Source organism: Nelumbo nucifera, chromosome 4 (assembly GCF_055504915.1).
Source record: "Nelumbo nucifera cultivar China Antique chromosome 4, China Antique-T2T, whole genome shotgun sequence".
Classification (NCBI taxonomy): domain Eukaryota; kingdom Viridiplantae; phylum Streptophyta; class Magnoliopsida; order Proteales; family Nelumbonaceae; genus Nelumbo; species Nelumbo nucifera.
Genome location: NC_142652.1, coordinates 32032948 through 32053655, shown reverse-complemented (window position 1 = coordinate 32053655; position 20708 = coordinate 32032948). Strand labels below are relative to the sequence as shown.

The window sequence follows — 20708 nt, the reverse complement described above, 5'->3', positions numbered from 1 at the left end:
CCATGCCCTACGTAAGATCCACTGCTAGAAAATAAGTTTGACAATTTGCTAAACCTAAACCCATTTAGAACTCTGTCTGGTTAGGTTCAACTGGGTATTTTCAACTTATACTGAATTTGATCCAATCCAGGCAGATAGATTATTGCTAATTGACTCATAAACTAAAACTTTTGGCCAAGTCTCCCATCCAACCTAGCCATTTTCCATTTAAATTACTCTGCCTTATTCAATTGCTAGTAGAAGTCAAGCTAACAAGTATTTTATATACAAAAATTGATAGAATAGTCAAAGTAGTTTTGTAACTCCAAATTATCAATGAGGAAAAGCTTCCACATCTGATATCTTTGAGTCAATGTTAAAATCAAACATCTATTAGGAAATCATGTATTAACCTAAGTTTGTTTTATGTGAATGAATTGGCAAGCTGATCAACAGCATTTATTGAATTATAGATTTCTCCACTCCCTGTAATGTCCCCATGTATATCAAAGCCCACATAGCCACATTTCTGGTTATTAAGGCATTATAACTCAAAAGTAGCAAAGGTAACAAGAACAAAAGAACACATAAATTTTACATGGTTCGGCATATTGAGCCTATGTCCACAGAGTATCTCTACAAATTTTTTACTATTTATCAATAATGAGGAACAAAAAAGAGGATAAAGGAGAGGTGATACTAATTATTTGTAAGAGTAGATGCTTAGCTGACCATGTTTTGTCTTGTGTAACTTCACCAATACACCTAACAGAAAGGTTGATTTTGATTGTAGAAAAGAAAAATCCATTTAGTAAATGACAGAAGTGGTTGAAAAGATTCTGAATATGAAAATGTTATATGATAGAAATATGAGAGCAGTGGATGGAGTGAAAGGTAGGTCTTGTCTCTTCTTATCAAGGACTTATTTTTAAATAATAATTAAGAGGCTTAGATGAAATAAATGCAAAAAGAAAAAGTTTATTTTACCTGCTTATTGTCTCTTCTGACCTACCAATCCATTTAAAAATAATGTTCAAATCACTTTATATACACGTAACTGTGGTTCAAGTATGCAATTCAATGCATAAACTTAAACCGATAGTACAGGGTTTTCTGAGTTTAGAGGTAATGGAGGGCTACTACCTGCATAATAGCTTGCTAATGCTCCCTCTTTTCTGTGTATGGATGGGAACCCTGCTACTTGCTGGAGCTTCCCCTTCTACTTCGTCATCAATCACAAGACATTTTCATTTTAATGTAAGCAACTCTCTCTCTCTCTCTCCAACAAACAAAAAGGAAAGAGTTGTGATAATTTGTTTTTCAGATCGAGTGGAAGAATGTGACCCGCCTGTGCCACACAAAGCCTCTTCTCACAGTAAATGGGGAGTTTCCAGGACCAACAATTGCTGTTCATGAAGGTGACGATGTCAAAATTAAGGTTACAAACCGCATTCCCATTAACACTACCATCCATTGGTGAGTATTCTTCTCCAAGTATTTAGAATCTGAGGGTTGTATCCTTATTAGCATTGACCTGTATTTCATTGTTGATTCCAAATGTTCTACCTAGTATGATTTTGCATGTGAAACCCTGCAACAAATTATCCTTTGGTTGTCCAGTACATTTCATCCATTTGTATGTGTGAGGAAGGGGTAGCCATGAACTTCTAAACACTTTCATAAGTTGACACAGGCTTCTATTATTCACTAAACTTGCACATATACCTATTCACTTCTCAAACAAATGGTGTAATGGATTCTTTGGAATCAGTTTCTTTGTGGCATCTGAACCCATAATTTCATTTTCAGAAGGCTGATGTAAATTGGAAATGAATTCCTTTCTTGAACTCCTATAGATTATCTCATTTCCATTTTTCTTGAAGTCATTTCTTTCCCAAGAGGGTTTCCTAAGCAACCATTGGATAGATAATGTTATCCATGCACTTCCATGATCACCAGATGACGATAACCATACAATCAATCCCACTACTTTAATGGGAAATTTCAAATTTGACCATGCAAATGAAAGGGATTGATCTTATTGATGACGCTTCTGAACTTCTTTTTCTGTTCTTTGAACAAGATGACTCTCTGAAACTATAGCCACGTCAAGGTGAATCAAATGGACAGATTGCATCCATGAAGTGGGCCTTTGGTTTGATAAAAGAATAGGTATTATGTAGAGTTGGCAAGCATGTTATAGTTTCATAATTGGTTGCACCATAGAATCTGAGCTTTGAATCTGAGTCAATTAATTTAACACCCCGGATTGTCGATTTGTTATAGGAAGCCAGCAATATAGGAAGGCCATTTGTCTCCATCATTGATCTGCTTTTATTTTTCTTTTATCGAAATATGGCTAGAGGTTGAAGACATGAAAGAAGAGATTTCAATAAGAACCCATTAAATATTCAGAACCAGTGCAATCTAAAGAAATGTCAAATACACAGATTTCATACTATTTTCTGAGCGGAGGCATGTTCCAGCGGCCCAGCCCGGTCAATGGGAAGTTGCAGGCCATTCATTATTTGTATCAACTGGTCCCAGAATGACCTCATAAGTGATCAGACACTTAGCATATTCCCTACCTATTTAACTATTAATGCGTTTAGTTTAATTTAAAACTGCTCATCTTCCCTAAGCTCTAAGCCCAGAAATTTATGAATAGATCTAGGCCGGTTCATAGACGTCTTTTGAAATCTGCCCCAGTACAACAGCGTCATCCAATGTCGCAAAATGGGTGGGCTCGTAGCAGATATGAACTGTTAGCCTGAAAGATCAGGACCCAAAATATCCCTCCCTGAATTTACAGGAGAATTCACCCTCCTTTTAGCCATGTTTAATCCCTTAAATCTGCGGAATTGTTAAGTTTTGAATGATGAACAGCTCTCCAATTGGCCCCATGAAGCCATGTGTTTGTCCACATCAGACCGTGGGTGGCAGGCCTGTCAATGGATTCCGAAAGTCTAATATCCGATGGGACATTTGATTACATCCTATTAGTAATCGGATCCGATGTGGATTTAACCCCATCCGATCTGATTAAAATTCAAGTTAATAGCATGAACTATAAACGTGCTAAGTATTAACTATATATGTTAGATAATATTTAGGTTTAATTTTTATCACCTGTAAATAATCCAAGGAAAGTATTCACTTGGCCCTTGAGAAGGTTCTTGGCAATGACACGTCAACCCATTCAGTCCACTGTTTGTCTTTTTTGCAGGACAATTACTCTTTTGACCCACACCCATAGTAACGTGTCATGCCCAAGAACATTTCCAACCCCCTAAGTTTTTCCCGGTAGTTGGTATGGTCCCCAGATGCTGCCTAATTGGATTTATGTCCATAGGGAAACAAACAGGGGAAAGGTTCTTATTCTATATGAAAGATTCAAGAAGATTCCCAACTGTCATTACAAGGAGTTCCAGTGATAATGTAAATTGATCTATTAAATAATTAGTTGACCAAACTCCATATAACAATAATACTAATGAATGAATGGAGATAATTTTGTCTTTATTTGCAATTCTTACATCTGTGTGTGTGTGTGCTTATTTGTTATTTATTAACTAGGCATGGAGTAAAGCAGCTAAGAACAGGATGGGCTGATGGTCCAGCCTATGTAACACAATGCCCTATTCAAAGCGGCAAGTCATACACCTACAAGTTCAAGGTCGTGGAGCAGAGGGGCACCCTCTTCTGGCATGCCCATCTCTCATGGCAACGTGCATCCCTTTATGGTGCTTTCATCATCTATCCTCGGATGCCCTATCCTTTCTCACCACCAATTGAAGCTGAGATCCCTATAATATTTGGTGAGAGTTTGGTGACCTTTACTATCTAATTATTGTCTTATTTTTTTTGAATTATTTATTTATTTTGTGCTGGGGGGCATGCTTGGATGTAGGTTATTACGGGACTATGGGTGGATAAAAAAGCAGAGCTGTTAGGTAGATCTCAACCAACTGTATTATGATTAAGATAGGAAAAAAAATAAAATATACAGGTAATGATCGGTACACCCATCAGTTGGCCATGGTCATTGGTCAGTATCCCAGAAATTATGCTTCAAATGTTCAATAGAAAACTATACATGACTCAACAAGACTGTTGTCACTGGGACTTTGTGAGATGCCAAAAGGTCGGCAACCCCATTGTTTATTTTCATATTTAATACACGATCTTGGCTGGTTGGGCCACCCACCTACTGGTTTTCTGCCTGGCTGGGCCATCAAGAGCCGTTTGAAGTTGGGGTGGTTGGTTCCAGGAGACCTTGCTCAACACTTGGACTCTACATCATCATTTAAGCCTTGTCACAAATATATGGGGTTGGTTATGTAAATCATGTTTTATCATTCCATTCTGTTTAGTGCTATATGCCTATATCCATTGTTAATTTAAAAAAAAAAAAACTCGTATCCATGGTTAGATTATGAGCACTTAAATCATTTCTTACTACTTCAATCTAAGGATTAAAGTATTGATACGAACATCCTGTATCATGTGTATCGTACCGGTATTGATGTATCCAGATATGCTTGGATACAGTGGTACACAAATATTTTGAAAACATTAAAGGGTCTCAAACCTGTTTTGGGACCCTCTCATTATTATAAAATAAAAAAAAGAGTATTGGCTATATTGATACACATCCATATCTATGTTGGGTATCGGTGAGTATCAATATTTTAGTCCTTGCTTCAATCTCTGTCTTTTTTTGGTCTTCCCCTAGCCCTTCTAGCCCCTTCAATTAAATTGCAGCATATCACTTCTGTCATATATACAGGTGGTGGTACATTACAAAACCATCTTAGTCTACTTTCTCTTATTCTATCACCTATTAGAGCTACTCCACCTTTATTAGAATCTGTCAATGAAAATTTTTGGTTTTGAAGCCATCCATGCAAATGAATCTCAAGTAGATTATCTACCCATCATAATGCAATTATTAATGGGATATATACTATGATCCTCATTATTTAAAAAAAAAAATAATGTTAGAACATGTGTTTGATGTAAGCTGCATTTGAGTTGTTTGTACAGGAGAATGGTGGAATGCAGACTTTTTAGCAATGGAATCTACTATGATAATGTATGGAAGTGGCCCTAATTCTTCAGATGCTTACACCATCAATGGTTTGCCTGGACCTCTGTATCCTTGTTCTAGCAAAGGTAAATTAATTCAGCATAGCTAGTTATAACTAAGTATTTGATTACACATCTGTAGGGGATTCTGAGTTTCTAACTAGTACAAGCATGCAGATACATTTATACAGACAGTAGAACCTGGCAAGACCTACCTACTTCGACTCATCAATGCCGCCCTTACCAGCGAACTCTTCTTTTCTGTAGCCAACCACACATTAACTGTGGTCGAGGTCGACGCTGTTTACACCAAACAATTCAAGACCACAGCAGTCATGGTGGCTCCTGGACAAACCACCAATATTCTACTCAGTGCAGATCAGGTCCCAGATAGCTCAACAAGGTTTCCAATGGCTGCAAGGCCTTATGTGACCGCCATGGTTCCATTTGATGAAACCACCACCCTCGGCTTCCTGCAGTACAACGGAGGAAAGGCCATGAACTCCAAGCCACCACCCATTAAACCCTGCAACATTTCATCTGTGCACAACCTTCCCGCCATGAGAGACACCCCTTTCGCAACCCAATTCTCCGACAAGGTTCGAAGCCTTGCCTCCGCCCAATACCCTTGTAACGTCCCTAAAGCAGTGGACAAGCGAGTGATCACCACTACAAGCCTGAACCTTCAGGATTGCCCCAAGAACACAACCTGCAAAGGATTCTTGGGCAAGAGATTCACTGCTTCCATGAATAACCAATCCTTCGTTCATCCATCCATGTCCATTCTGGAATCCTATTACCGGAAACTCAGTTCTGGGGTTTACTCATCCGATTTCCCAGAGAAGCCACCAACTGACTTTAACTACACTGGCGTGAATCCATTAAACGAGAACATGAACACAGAATTCGGCACCAAGGTTCTAGTGGTTCCTTATGGGGCTCGTTTGGAATTAGTGCTGCAAGACACGGCCTTTATCAATGTAGAGAATCACCCTATCCACATTCATGGCCACAACTTCTTTGTGGTAGGGAGTGGGTTCGGAAACTTCGACGCCAAACATGACCCAGCAAAGTACAATCTTATCGACCCGCCGGAGAGGAACACGGTGGCAGTTCCGAGCGGAGGATGGGCGGCGATCAGGTTGAAGGCGGACAACCCAGGAGTCTGGTTCATGCATTGCCATCTTGAAGCGCATACCACATGGGGTCTCGCAATGGTTTTCATAGTAAAAGATGGTAGCAAGCCTTCTGAGTGCCTCCTCCCTCCACCAGATGATCTTCCCGTCTGCTGAGTTTTCACCAGCTTGCTCATTCATTTTATTTTATATGATCCCTTCAACAAGCATTTGATATTTATAACGTTGTTAATCAGACTGGAATTTGAATTGGATTTATTTCAGGCCGTGGACGGGTCGGGTCAATAATATGGGTCCTACTTACCGTTGCGATAATTATTTGATTTCCTTTGTTAAACATATAGTTAAAACTTCAAACTATCTAATATAGGCTTTATCGGAAAGTTGATTCTGTAAGCCTATTTTCAATTCTCTAAGTTTTTATCAAACACGGCTTAAAGACCTTACTGGTTCCTCAAAAAGCCTCTCAAATGGGCATATTTTGACCGTTTTTTAATTTTTTTAAAATTTTTTACTTTTTTTGTCAGAACGGGCCAGTCGTTCGGGTTGAACGGTTGGACCGTTCGAACTTGTAACTGGACCCCTGACCAGTTCGTTTTTAAAAACCATGATCACTTTATTGGGCTGGGCGAGCCTTGGCCTATGAGATGTCGCATAGGGTGAGAAACATAACACAGACCGGATCTGCTCCTCACACGCACATCCTACCATGCATTGGGAACATCTCCCGTAGTTATTAGTCATTATTCACAGGAGATGTTCCCAATGCACGATGGATATGCGTGTGAGGAACAGATCCCATCACCATAACACAGGCAATGAGCGAGCTTCTTGGTTTTTTTCTGTTTTAATCCAACTTATTTGATTTGCAGTGGAATCAAAATCAGAATTAGAATCATCTATTCCCATAATCTGTTTGGTTGAGATAGGACTTGAAATAAGAATTAGAATCAGCTGAAATAGAATTTCGGAATGGCCATTCCCTCTCATAGGAGAATGCCATTCCACTAGAAATGGGAATGGGATTCAAATTTCGCCCAACCAAACAGTTGGAATCAGAATGAACAATCTGACGTAAGTTTTGATTTAATAGGTCTGACCTATCTATATATTAAGTTTTTCGAGATACAGATAATTTTGGTGGAGACTGAGAGACATCCAAACTTCCGATCCGGAAAAGATCAGATTGTTTGATCATTCACTCAAATTTATCGAGTATGAAACTTCCCTATTGCATGATCCACTGATTATAGATGGATTCAGCTGGGATTCTTGTTTTTTTCTTGGGCATCTCCCTACGGGAGCCATGAGGATTATTTTCTGCAGTGCAGAGTTAAACGTGGTTTGCAGTTAAATAAAACGGATCTTATCTTAGGATTTAGCTTCATGAATTCCTTGAGCATTTCTGTGGTAATAATCTCCATTGGGCTTAGTTTGGAAACAGTACAAATGCAAAGGATTACTTACTACTTATCAAAGGTCTAAGGGTGTTGAAATTGTAAATCTTTTGGCAGGAGAGAAAGGGAGATTATTAAGGCAGTGTTTGGAATCGCATAGAGAATTGCAAAATCTGGTCTTGATTTATATATGCTAAAAACCGATGATTTAGTTAGTAAACTGCTGACCCGGGTCGAACCATTTTGGCCTTTTTTTTGTCAAAACGAGTTGTCCGATTTAGTTTTAAAAACCTTGATAATCAAATCGCTTTGAATCATTTGAAGGAACTTGTCATGTAGGAACATACTTATAGTTATACGATAGGACTCCATCAAAACACCCAATTCGCAGGTAAATGCAATTATACATAGGGAACCAAAATCCTGTTTACCAGGATTCAATGAACCTCCGCTCTCACAAGCGATTGCATTAAGGACTCTGCATCCAAGGTCCAATATTTAAAGATGGTGATGGTGGAAGAACTGAGGATGATTGACGATTGATTTGAATCTGAATGCAGTACTGTTGAGCAAATCATAGGAGATTTGATTATTTTATTTCAGTTTCCTCTTCATCGTGCAAATCATAAAAGAAGCTTTCAGTTAAAATACATGTAATGGCATTTGGAGGCGGATTTGTGAGTGACGATGGATTGGATGAGTGGGGTCGAAGAAATTGGCGAAGAATAATCTTCAAGACCAAAGACTCCAAACCACGACCAGACCCAATCCAAAAAGCACAAAACCGTACTATGAGGCCATATTTGTCTGGGGCTCGGATGAACAGGGGAAGCCTGCAGAGAACCTGCAGGGATTTTCAGAGCTACAAGCTTGTTAAAACAGCTCTCCCCGTAAACGCACATCCAGCCCTTTGTTTCTAAACTGGTAAACAGCAAGAAAGAACATAAAAAATCGCATACACCCAACCCTAACGATAGTCGATAGGAATGTAAAAATGCAAAGAGAAAAGGCAACGCCTACAACGCCGAGCTCTATCAGACCTCTTGGACTTCGCCGATCCAAAACGCGAACCCTAAAGCACATATTTATAGTACCAGAGAGGTGTGGGCGCGATTTGTTACATGTGAATCTGTAAAAATGCCGAGATGGAGATATATTTACGATGGTGCCACTGCAAGCGGGATGCCAGTGTTTATGCCGCATCAGTGTCATATGTGAGTCTTAGAAGGTGTTTGGCTCCGCTTACGTTTATTCAATAAACGTTTATTGGTGGTGCCACATAGGCACCATCTCAGCATTTTCTCTCTTGCTCTTCTGCATGCATAAAAAATGTAAAAAGTGAATTTTTGTTTTTGTGTATGTCAGGCATTTGTGGAAGTTATTTTTTAAAGCTTCCACAAACGGCCAGGCATTTATTCACAGTTACACTGATGTGGCGCTTAATGGTGCCTAATTGTCATAAACAGTTGCAATTATTGTATTTATTGGTTTTACCAGCAAATAAAGTACAAACGTTTATTCAAAAAACATAAACGGAAACAAACACATACTTAGCGTGTGTTTAGAACCGTGGGCATTTATCAATAAACGCTATCATATAGGTGCCACTTCAACAACATTTCAGTTTATATGTACGTCTACCATTGGGGGGAAGATTCATTTTAACACTTCCCCCAATGGGTAGGCGTTTATTCACTGTTTTGTTGATGTGGCGCCTAAGTGTCAATAGCGGTTTCATCATTGCTTTTTTTGGTTTTCCAAACAAATCAAGTACAAAACATTTAGTCAATAAATGTACATGGTTTCAAACACATACTTATTTGTGTACATGTAAATCAAAGTCTTTGATTTGCTTACATGGCCCCACCTTGAATTGAATTCACATCTGCACCCCACAAACGCCCTCCAACATATCCCAACCATGTATTGAAAACATCTCTCACTGACAACTTCCAGAGATGTTCCCCATACATGTTGAGATGTGTATGTCGGGCATTTGTGAGGTGCAGATGCGATCTCCTTTGAATTAAATGAAGTGACTTCATGGAACCACTACTATTGTTTTTCTCATATCATAGTCGAACTTGAACCCTATTTTGAATTTGGGTCTGCGAAACTATAAACCCACAAGGCACTATGGCTGCTACGGTGCTAACCATAATGCTTCTTACATCATCTATAGCCGCATGCAAGGTTTTAAAAATCGACCATGAAATGGAGCTGTTCTAGCTACTAGTTTCCGGGTCAGCAGTTTGACCGTCCGGGTCCAACGGTTTGCAACTTTGCATTAGGGAAAATATTTATATGCTTATATGAGAAAGGAAAATGGAGAAGAGATTGTTGTTGGCTGAGGAAAAAAAAAAGAAAGAAGAAGAGAAGAAAGAAAGAAAGAAAGAAAGAAAGAAAGAAGGGAAGGAGAAAGGGAAGAAAAAAAAAAAGAAAAGAAGAGAAAGGAAAGGAAGGAGGGAAGAAGAAGGAAGAGGAGAAGGATGATTCGACACTCACCGGCGACAATAATGGCAACGACAACGGCAACAAACACAGATATAAGATCTGAGATCTGAGTTCTCGGATGTCAGATCTGAGATCGATTTCTTGCAACGTCTGAACTATAGTCTTCTTCTGCTTCTTCTTCTTCTTCTTCTTCTTCTTCTTCTTCTTCTTCTCTCTCTCTCTCTCTCTCTCTCTCTCTCTCCTGGATCTCAAATCTGAGTTCGTGCCTCAGACTGGATCTCAGCTTTGAGGTCCTGTGTTTCTCTCCTCTCTACAACTTTTTTTAAACTGTGAATCGCTATCTGGATCAAACGAGTCGACAGTTCAATCGCCCAAGTCAGCGGTTTTTTGACAAAGTCAATGATTTTTTACCCAAGAACGGGTTAGGGGTGAAACGGAACCAGTTGTTTGGACGGTTTCTGGGCCGAATGGTCCAACCGTTCGGGTCAACAACGGTTAAAAAACATTGGCCACATGTATAGGAATGATAACTATGGTGCAATTGGGCGAGTCCAATCCGACCTAATACCAATCCAGCCTGCAATTTTATACGAGTTGCTCGGCTTTGATTTTTTCTCTTTGGGTTTGTCTCAGCTCAAAAGTTGGGGTTTTTTTTTAATTTTTTTAGGCTGGTTTCAAGCTTATCCTTTGGTAGTTGAAATCTGCCCTTATGTATATCAATTTTTAGTATGGGTTGATTGACCAATTCGAGCCCAAGCCCAGCCCGACTAGGTTGGGATTGGATAGTTCAGGCTTGAGCAAGGTTGGAACTTTAAACTCAATTCTTAGGGTTAGGTCCAAGTTTAGCTAAAACCTAATCCAGCTCATCCAATTTGCACCCCTAATGGCAACAGGGCTGGGTGGGGCCAGGTTTTACATATCCTCTCCCCACCCCCGAACACATGTGATGTACCACACGAGTGTCACCACATGCTTGCTTGTACCTTGACGGGGCTGAAAATCCTAGCCATGTCTCCATCCCCAAAGGGAACGTGAATCTCTGAATTTGCCCTATTCCAAGGGCCGCAACGGGAGCAAGTTCGATTGTCATCTCTATGTACATCACAATTCACAAACATGATTATTGTTTAAATATATTTTTTTTAATTGTTGTTTAAATATTACGAGTTACGAACCATGAAAGACATTATCAAATATGAAACATATTTGATATGTAACCATAGAAGCAACGTGAGTAGCATATTACTTGTATGTTACTACAATTGGTAGCATCTTGCATTGGGGATGGATATGCATTTCTATTAAATTTTAGAAGATGAGGCCCATACCAGCCCACTGATTTTATTATATAACTAATTAGGGGGCGTATTCAATGGCGTGTCTTCAAATACAAATTTGAGGATTAATGTTGTTTTTAAGGCTCAGTTTGGAAAGAGTAGGCCTTATACGTTTGTTTGAATGTCACTTATCTGGGTAAGTGCATTTATCCAAGTAAATGTTTCATGGAAAACACTTACTCGGATAAGTTTACTTATCCATGTTGTTTTGATTCACAGGTAAGTTCTATAATAATTTTTTTACCTATAAAAAACCAATGTTAGAATGGGAAAACTTGTCCTATTATGTTTTGTAAACTTTCCCCTTAGAAAAATTACTTACTCACCTAGGAGATGGGTATCACTTATTCGGGTAAATGATACATAGGGAATAGACCTGTTCATGGGCTGGGTAGTACGACGGCTCGGCCTGGCCTGACTTTTCCCATAATATAAAATATATAATTATTTTTTATAATTTCTAAACCCTAACCCAACTATCCCTTTCCCTCTTTTCAGTTTTCATTGATCTCACTTCTCACTCTCAATCTCTAGCTTAACCAATGATAGCTAGCAACCACCAAAGAACCAGCGATCTCCAGCAAGTTGATGTTGAGAATAGGCTAGCAGTGGTAGGCGGTAGCCATTTTTTTGACATTACCCCCTCCAACAAACTCAGGTAGCAGTGAGCTAGCAACCAGATCCTCTTGTCCCTCGTCGTTTTTAACATTCTTTGGCGAGGCGGCAACGAACTAGGCTAGCAGCGACAACCGATGAGCGACCAGGTCCTCTGTGTGTGTGTGTGTGTGTGTGTGTGTGTGTGTGTGTGTGTGTGTGTATTTTGTTATAAGTAAGTCCGATCCAGGTTAGATTTCTCTTTTCTCTTTCCTTGTTCTGGGCAATCTCATTTTGTCAAGTCGGACTTCGGGTTTGGGCCTAAAAAATTTTGTTAATGTAGAGTGAAATCCCAGCTCGACCCATAAATAAGTCTAATAGGAAAATTAACTTTATTGTAGAGCCCAAAGCTTACCATAAAGACACACACTTACACTTTAAAGTTGGTTAATGGGAATGTAAGAATGTAGGCACGAATAATATTGCCTTAAATGTAAGACTTAACATTTGAAATTGAAATTTGAATTTAATGTAGGAATTATATTGCTTAAATGTAGTGATTAACATTAAATGTATGAGTTATTAAATGAGATAGAACCAAATTAAAATTTCAATATAATCGGAAACTCCCAATACATCCACTATGCATTGCAAAATTTTAAACTCTGGTTCTATCCATAATGTTGTGTATCAAACATGGCCGATATAGATGAAAATGATATGTACGGATGAAAAGGAACACAACTCTAAAATTTATAAGTTATCATTCTTGTAAAAAATAATACATATTGGGCTGTATCAATTGATATATTATAAACTTAGATGCTACTCATGAAGGAAGATTTGGCCCGACCTCATAACCACTCAACACGTAGCAAAGGCAACAGCTCGTCAAGGCGCGAGCTTCGAGAGGAGGAACCAATGGTCTAAACTCCCCACAAGGAGCCCGAACTCCCAGTAAGGAGCCCGAGCTCTCCCTTTGGCCCCGAGCCTTATGAACAAAAAGGGCAACAACCCGAACTGGCCTACCCCACGGCAGTTCGGGCCACACTTCTATCCGAACTCAAGACTTAACCTCGCACACCATTCCAACACTTCACCCCTGGAACACCGAACTGAACAAACCGTACCTGACACCGAAGGAGTCCGTATCCAAGGCGGTGCACCTGACTGACTTGGGATCTGACGTTTGACAACCGCATTCCAACGCCCACCTGCCACCGTCATCTCCAGTTACAGAGACGGCTCCGACAAGGAGCAGTGGCGGTTCTGTCCCAGTAGAGGTGATGACACCCGAACTGGCAGAAGCACAGAAGTAATCATACCCGACCTGACAGAGGCCTCGGAGTGAGTGCGCGAGGTGGTTATAAAAAGGCTCTCTACCCCCCGAAGAAGGTATGTGAATTTTGCGCCATCTGGTTTTATCTTGCCTTTGAGAGAATACTAACTTGAACTTCGAAGTGATCTCGTCGGGTTCCTCCCCGGAGATTCCCCACTTTCTTCGTTTCAGGCCCCCTATTGCTCCAATCAGAGGCAAGGTCGTTGACAGCTAGAATCGGTTGGATTGCGCACCATCAATTGGTGCCGTCTGTGGGAACACTTCTAAAAGCCTCCCTCTAAAACTCTCATAAGCTCTCTTCTCCAAAAACCCCAGCACTCATGGCTTCTTCCAGCAATGCCGGATGTGGCACGGAGATGAACACCACCGGGGAAAAACTTCAAGTCCCCGTGGTGTGCGTCGAACAGTTCACCATTCCCCTTCCGGTGGATGGGATCCCCAGCTTGAATGTGCCACAAGCAGTGGCGCCCGTAAACCTTCCTACCATGAGCATCCCCTTTTCTCTCCCTATTGAAAAAACCTTTACTGAACCAACTGTTGTCCCCCTGGCAACTAGCCAGAACTAGTTGGACAACCTGATGCAATGCATGCGGGCAATGCAAGCCCAAATGCAACAATTCCAGCAACATCAGCTCCAGCAGCACCAAGTACTCCACCACATCTCCCAGTATCACTATCAGCAGCAGTTCCCCCAACTGCCTCTGAACCAACCACTGCTTTCACCTCGACACCCTGCTTCAAAGCCGGTTAAGCCCTCCCCTCAAGGTGGACGCCGTCACCGAGGAGAGGCCTCCCAACCTCAGAACCCCCCCACAAGAGCCAGGCCTCATCCCCGGGCCGAGGGCAAAGAAAGATCACCCCCGCCTCGCAGCTTGACGGCGGGTCGGGCACCACGCCCGCCAAGTCAATATCCCGACACTCCAAGTCTGAGCTCCTGCTGACAGAGAATCGGTTCAGCGTTCTGGCGGCAGACTACCAACAGTCCGGGCCCATCGAGCTTGGCAACACAGAGGCCAGCAGCACCAGGCCTACTCAGCAACGAAGGCGCGGGCGAAGTTGCCGAACTGCCACCCGTGTGCTGCCCGAGCTCAGAGGTAAAGAAGATACGAGCTCAGACGAGGTAAAAGCTGCTCCAATTCTCTCAGTTCCTTCCCCCCTCGCATCAGAACTTCTGGTAGTCCCCATGCCCAGAGATTTCAAGCTCCCACCTTTGGACAAGTATGATGGGTCCTTCGACCCCAATGACCACGTTGATGCTTTCCAATCCCAAATGCCCCTCGCCAGAGCCAGTGAATCGTGCTTGTGCGTGGCCATCACCACCACCTTCAGGGGGGTAGCCCGCACTTGGTACAGGAACCGGGCCCCCGGGTCGATAAGATGCTGGGCCCAGTTCGTGCAGGTCTTCACCGCACACTTTGTCACCAGCAAGCAGTGCCCCAGAACCAAGGAAAGCATCTTCGGAGTAGTCTAGAGAGAAGGAGAATCCATCTGGGGCTACATCAAGCGGTTCAATGAAGCGTGCTTGCAGATACCACGATTAGACCCCGCGGTGCAGCTCGCGGCAGCCAAGAGAGGAGTAACGCACAAGGAGTTCAAATGGCACATGGTAGCTAACCAGCCCGCAACCGTGGCCGAATTCCTTAAGCTCATGGATAAGTTCATGAGAATAGAGGAAGAAATCAACCAACGGACGGAAAGCGGGAACGAGAAAAGAAAGAGGGAAGGCGAGCCCTCCAACCCAGTCGACAGAAAAAACCCAGCCCGGGAGCCGAAGCCAAACCAGTCGTTCCGAGCTCCCTTAGCACTTCGGACGGATTACACACCGTTAAACACGAGGCGGACCGAGATCTTGATGACGATCAAAGACGCCCCATACGTAAAGTGGCCACCTCGCCTAAAGGGGAATCCGAACGAGAGAAATAAAAATTTGTACTGTAGTTTCCATAGAGACCACGGTCATAGTACCGAATAGTGTAATAATCTCCAGGACGAGATAGAGGAACTCATTCGTCGCGGATACTTGAGGAATTTTGTATAGCATGATAATAATAATAACAATAAGGCAGGTCGGCAAGGGGAGCACGGAAAGGATGCCCCCGAATCCAGCAACAGGCCAGCCGAACCGTTGCAGCGACAGCCTCCGGAAGAGAGGCCAATTCGGGGAACCATCCATGTAATAGTGGGAGGTTCAGTGGTTGCAGGGTGTACTTCGGCAGCGGCCCAGACGTCAGTTCGTGAAGCAGCCCGAGAGGAACAGAACCCTCCAAAGAGACCGAAGACTGAAGAACCGATCTTCTTTACGGAAGACGATGCGCGAGGGGTCCACTACCCCCACGATGACGCGCTTGTCATAAAACTGAGGATCAGCGACTTCGAGGTCAGGCGCGTACTCGTGGATTCGGGCAGCTCGGCGAACATCCTCTTCAAGTCAGCATTTGACCAGCTACAGTTGTAGAAGAGCGAACTGAAGCCCGCGAACACTCCTCTGGTGGGCTTCAACGGAGAGGATGTCAGGTCCCTCGAAAAAATAACAATACCTGTGGAAGTCGGCACATGGCCTTGTGCGGTCAGACTCAACCACGATTTCCTGGTGGTCGCGACCCCCTCCCCATACAATGCCATAATAGGGCGGCCAATTACGCATATCCTGCGGGCAGTGGTCTTCACATACTATTTGGCAATGAAGTTCCCTACAGACTTCGGTGTGGGGGTAGCACGGGGCGACCAGCTTGAGTCCCGCAATTGTTATGTTGCCGCCCTGAAGGGAAAAACCAAGGCGGCCGACGACCTTGAACTGGAGCGGCCTATGGAGCAAGGCGAGGAACGAGCTTCGCCCACAGAGGAAACAGTCGCAATCCTGACTTCGGCTACAGACTCAGCTCGCACGCTACAGATCGATGCTTCCGTCGAGGAACCACTATGAACCGAACAAGTGAGTTTTTTACTTCAAAATTTAGATATTTTTGCCTAGTCCGCGGCCGACATGCCCGGTATTGACCCCAGCCTTATAACTCACAAACTTAATACTGACCCTGTAGTCAGACCCGTTAGACAGAAGAAACACAACTTAGCCCCAGAGCGCTGGAGGGCGGTCGACGAGGAGGTCGAAAAGCTCCTCGCAGCAGATTTCATAAGGGAAGTTCATTACCCAAGCTGGGTAGCCAACCCAGTGCTGGTGAAAAAGGCAAACGGCAAGTGGCACATGTGCGTCGACTACACCGACCTGAACCGAGCTTACCCGAAAGATTGCTTCCCCCTCCCCAGAATTGACCGCCTAGTGGACGCGACCTCAGGACATGAGTTGCTAAGCTTCCTGGATGCGTACTCGGGCTACAACCAAATCAGGATGGACCAGTCCGATGAGGAAAAAACCAGCTTCATAACCGAGTTCGGCCAGTACTGCTACATGGTCATGCCCTTCGGATTAAAAAATGTCGGGGCGACCTTCCAAAGACTTGTAAATAGGCTGTTTCGGCCCTTAATTGGCATGAAAATAGAATGTTATGTAGACGACATGGTCGTCAAGATGTAGTTTTCATAGGAATTAATACAAGACTTAGATTCTGTCTTCCAAATTCTGCGTCAATTTAGCATGAAACTAAACCCTAACAAGTGTGTCTTCGGTGTCACCTCGGGTAAGTTCCTAGGGTACATTGTCAACCGGCGCGGTATTGAGGCCAACCCGGACATAAAGGCCATCCTAGATATGAGACCACCCCGAAAAGTAAAAGAGGTTCAGAGGCTAAACGGCCGCATAGTAGCTCTGAGCCACTTCATGTCCAAATCAGCAGACCGCTGCCTGCCTTTCTTCAAAGCAATCAAAGGCAAAGGGTTCGAGTGGACCCAAGACTACCAGCTCGCGTTCGACGAGCTAAAAAACTACCTCGCTAGTGTGCCAACCTTAGCCCGGCCCAAGGAGGGCGAGGTCTTGGAACTATACCTCTCGGCAAGCGATGAGGTGGTCAGTTCGATACTAATAAAAGAAGTAGATCGGGTCCAACGACCCATCTATTATATTAGTAAAGTTTTGTAGGGAGTAGAGAAAATGTACCCGCAGATAGAAAAGCTAGCATATGCACTAGTGATAGCAGCTCGGAAACTCCGCCCATACTTCCAGGCTCACACTGTTATCGTCTTGACTGACAAACCTCTGAGGCAAGTCTTACTCAAGCCCGAGGTTTCCGGTCGACTGACGAAATGGGCCATCAAACTCAGCGAGTACGACCTCCAGTACAAGCCACGAACTGCTATTAAGGCCCAAGCCTTAGCGGATTTTATCGCCGAATGCACGTTCAACCTCGAAGTCCTCAGGTCGGTCGAGCCCGAGATCCCCAGTTCGGGTGAGCACGGAGCTCCCAAGCCAACAGAGTCTGAACCCCGTAAAGTAGCAGCCAGTGTGGGATCTCTCCTGGTTAGAACAAACGCGAAGTGGGATGAGGAGCCCTGGATCCTTCACATAGATGGCTCCTCGAACCAACAGGGCAGTGGGGCTGGAATAGTACTACGCGGCCCAGGTGGCACAAAACTGGAATACGCATTACGCTTTGAGTTCGTGACATCCAACAACGAGGCGGAGTACGAGGCACTGATAGCCGGACTGAACCTAGTGCAAAGAGTAAGGGAAAAACACATAGTTATCTGCAGCGATTCCTAGCTTGTAGTCAACCAAGTTACGGGCGAATACAAAGCACGCGAGCTGACTATGATCGCCTACTTGGCAAAGGTAAAGGAGGCTTTGCTCAACTTCCAATCACACTTCATCGGGCAAATACCGAGGTCAGAGAACACTGAGGCCGACTCCCTATCCCGGTTAGCCAGCACGAGTCACAACACCATGAGAACCGTGTACATAAAGGACTTACCTCGGCCTAGCATTCTCGGTGGGGCAGAGGAGGTCGCTCCCGTCCTTGAAGCAGAGCCGAGCTGGATCGACCCACTCGCGAGCTTCTTGCTAGATGGAACCCTCCCTGCGGACCGCAATACAGCTAAGAGGGTGCAGCGCCAGGCAGCCAAATACGTCATAATAGACGAACGGCTGTACCGACAGTCCTACATGCTGCCCTACCTGCGCTGCTTGCGACCTACCGAAGTCGAGCTCGTGCTCCGCGACACTCATGAAGGTCGGTGCGGCGGACACTTGGGAGGCAGGGCCCTCGCTCAAAAGGCACTTCGACAAGGATACTACTGGCCAACGATAAAGGCAGAGGTCATCGAGCTCGTCAGAAAATGCGACAAGTGTCAGAAGCATGCCAACATCCACCATCAGCCTGCCGCCTCATGGACTGGAGGGGCCATCTCGGGTTCCCTAGGCGGATCCACAGACGGGTAGTCCGGTACTTCGGGCTCCGCGTCTCGGGGCACCTCGGTGCGAGTTCATTTTGCAACCCGCTTCCTCCTCTTCATGCCGTGAAACAAGTGCCCGCCGCGAGTCCTCTCTAAGTCCATCACACCTGCAAAATGAGTTCGGCATCAGGAAAATGCGAAAGAACAAAGCAAAACAAAAGACAAACCTGAGTAAGGAACCTACCCGAACTCAAACCGACCTCAATGAGCTTGGCCTCCGATAGATAAAGATGGCATTTTAGCCCAAGCCGTGCCCATTGCCGGAGGCCCTTCGCCGTCTCTTTATCAAGCGTAACACCGAAGTCAGGGGCGGCCATTCCCCACCCGGTTTGAAACGGCTACCCCAATACAGTTCGCACCCCGAAATAATCCCGCTTCCACGTCGGGACCTTGTTGGGAAGTTCGTGTAAAAGCTTAAAACCCGGGCGGGGAGATAGGTAATACGCCCGCCTATGCCTGGGAAGGGGACCCGCTTGCTTCTTAAGCATTAAGATGGAAGAGAAGAGCTCCAAGTCTAAAGGGAAGCCCTGTTATTGTCCCCACCAAGTTACGAATGGAGTTCGGGTGAAGCTAGCCGACAGTAACAGAGACGGCTCCGACATCTCCAGTTACAGATACGGCTCCAACAAGGAGCAGTGGCGGTTCTGTCCCAGCAGAGGTGATGACACCCGAACTGACAGAAGCACAGAAGTAATCATACCCGACCTGACAGAGGCCTCGGAGTGAGTGCGCGAGGTGGTTATAAAAATGCTCTCTACCCCCCGAGGAAGGTATGTGAACTTTGCGCCATCTAGTTTTATCTTGCCTTTGAGAGAATACTAACTTGAGCTTCAGAGTGATCTCGCCGGATTCCTCCCCAGAGATTCCCCACTTTCTTCGTTTCAGGCTCCCCTGTTGCTCCAATCAGAGGCAAGGTCGTTGACAGATAGGATCGGCCGGATTGCGTACCATCACTACCCATACTCCTTCCAACATCATCTATAGGTGCAATATAAAACATGATAGCTGTCTCCATATTACGACCCATGAATGACAATATCAAGTATGAAGCATGTTTAGTATGTGACTATAGAAGTGATGTGGGTAGCATCTTTGTGAGAAGAAATCTGGGCTCTTTCATATTCGGTATAGTTCAGCGAGGTTGGATCTAGATTTAGTACCGATACAACTTCCAACATGATCTATATCCATGCATCTATACATGTTTTCCACTTGTATGCTACTATTGATGGGATCGTACTTTTTTTTGAGAGGACAATGATGTTTTGAGTCTTTGAGATGTGTTAGTACTATAGATCATGTTGGAAGCTGTATTGATAGCATCTGGCATGGGGGTTGCAGCATATGCGCTTTCTATTAGAGCTTTAGAAGATCTTGCCCATACCCAAGTAACTGGTTTTATAACCAGGGACCTGTTTAATGGTGAGCCTTCAAATTTATATTTGATGAAATTTGAATTTAAAGTGAGATTAACATTAAATATAAGAGTGATATTGCCTTCAAAATTCCTAATGTATCAATTGATACACATAATGTATAAGCATGTAGCCAACCGCATTGGCTGATTGGACAAAAAGGATAAGTGTTCCTGTCCTTACCAAAATGATACAGGCCGATACATTGCCTAATTTTAAACCTTGGCGCTACTCAAAATGCTTCCAACATCATCTATAGCGGCACAGAGGAAATGTAGGTTATAGATCTAGACTCCTTTAGGTATGCTTGGTATAGTTCAGCGAGGCCGAACATCTATACATGATTAGGGGTGTTCACGGTTCGATTGTGGGACATGTTTTGGAACCGAATCGATATTATTGGGTTTTCGAAAACTGATAATCGGAACTGAATTGAAACTTTGGTTTGTTGGTTTTTTTAACTTTTACAATATATATTATAAATATATATATATATATATATATAAATATATAATAAAAAATTTAAAATTATAAATATATAAAATATTATATTTTAAATAATAAATAATAAATATATAATGCATATTTATTAATTCATAATATATAATATACATAAATATATATAA

At 43.3% G+C, this 20708-nt stretch overlaps 1 protein-coding gene across 1 annotated transcript; it reads left to right on the top strand.

Moving 5' to 3' along the window:
• The first annotated feature begins 1005 nt into the window (after positions 1 to 1005).
• LAC1 (laccase 1) lies at positions 1006 to 6526 on the top strand. Its single transcript, XM_010276371.3, has 5 exons — positions 1006 to 1236; positions 1304 to 1455; positions 3556 to 3797; positions 5026 to 5154; positions 5245 to 6526. Exons 1-5 carry the CDS (start codon positions 1009 to 1011, stop codon positions 6357 to 6359), a joined length of 1866 nt encoding a protein of 621 aa, XP_010274673.1. The 5' UTR covers positions 1006 to 1008; the 3' UTR covers positions 6360 to 6526.
• Positions 6527 to 20708: the final 14182 nt, after the last annotated feature.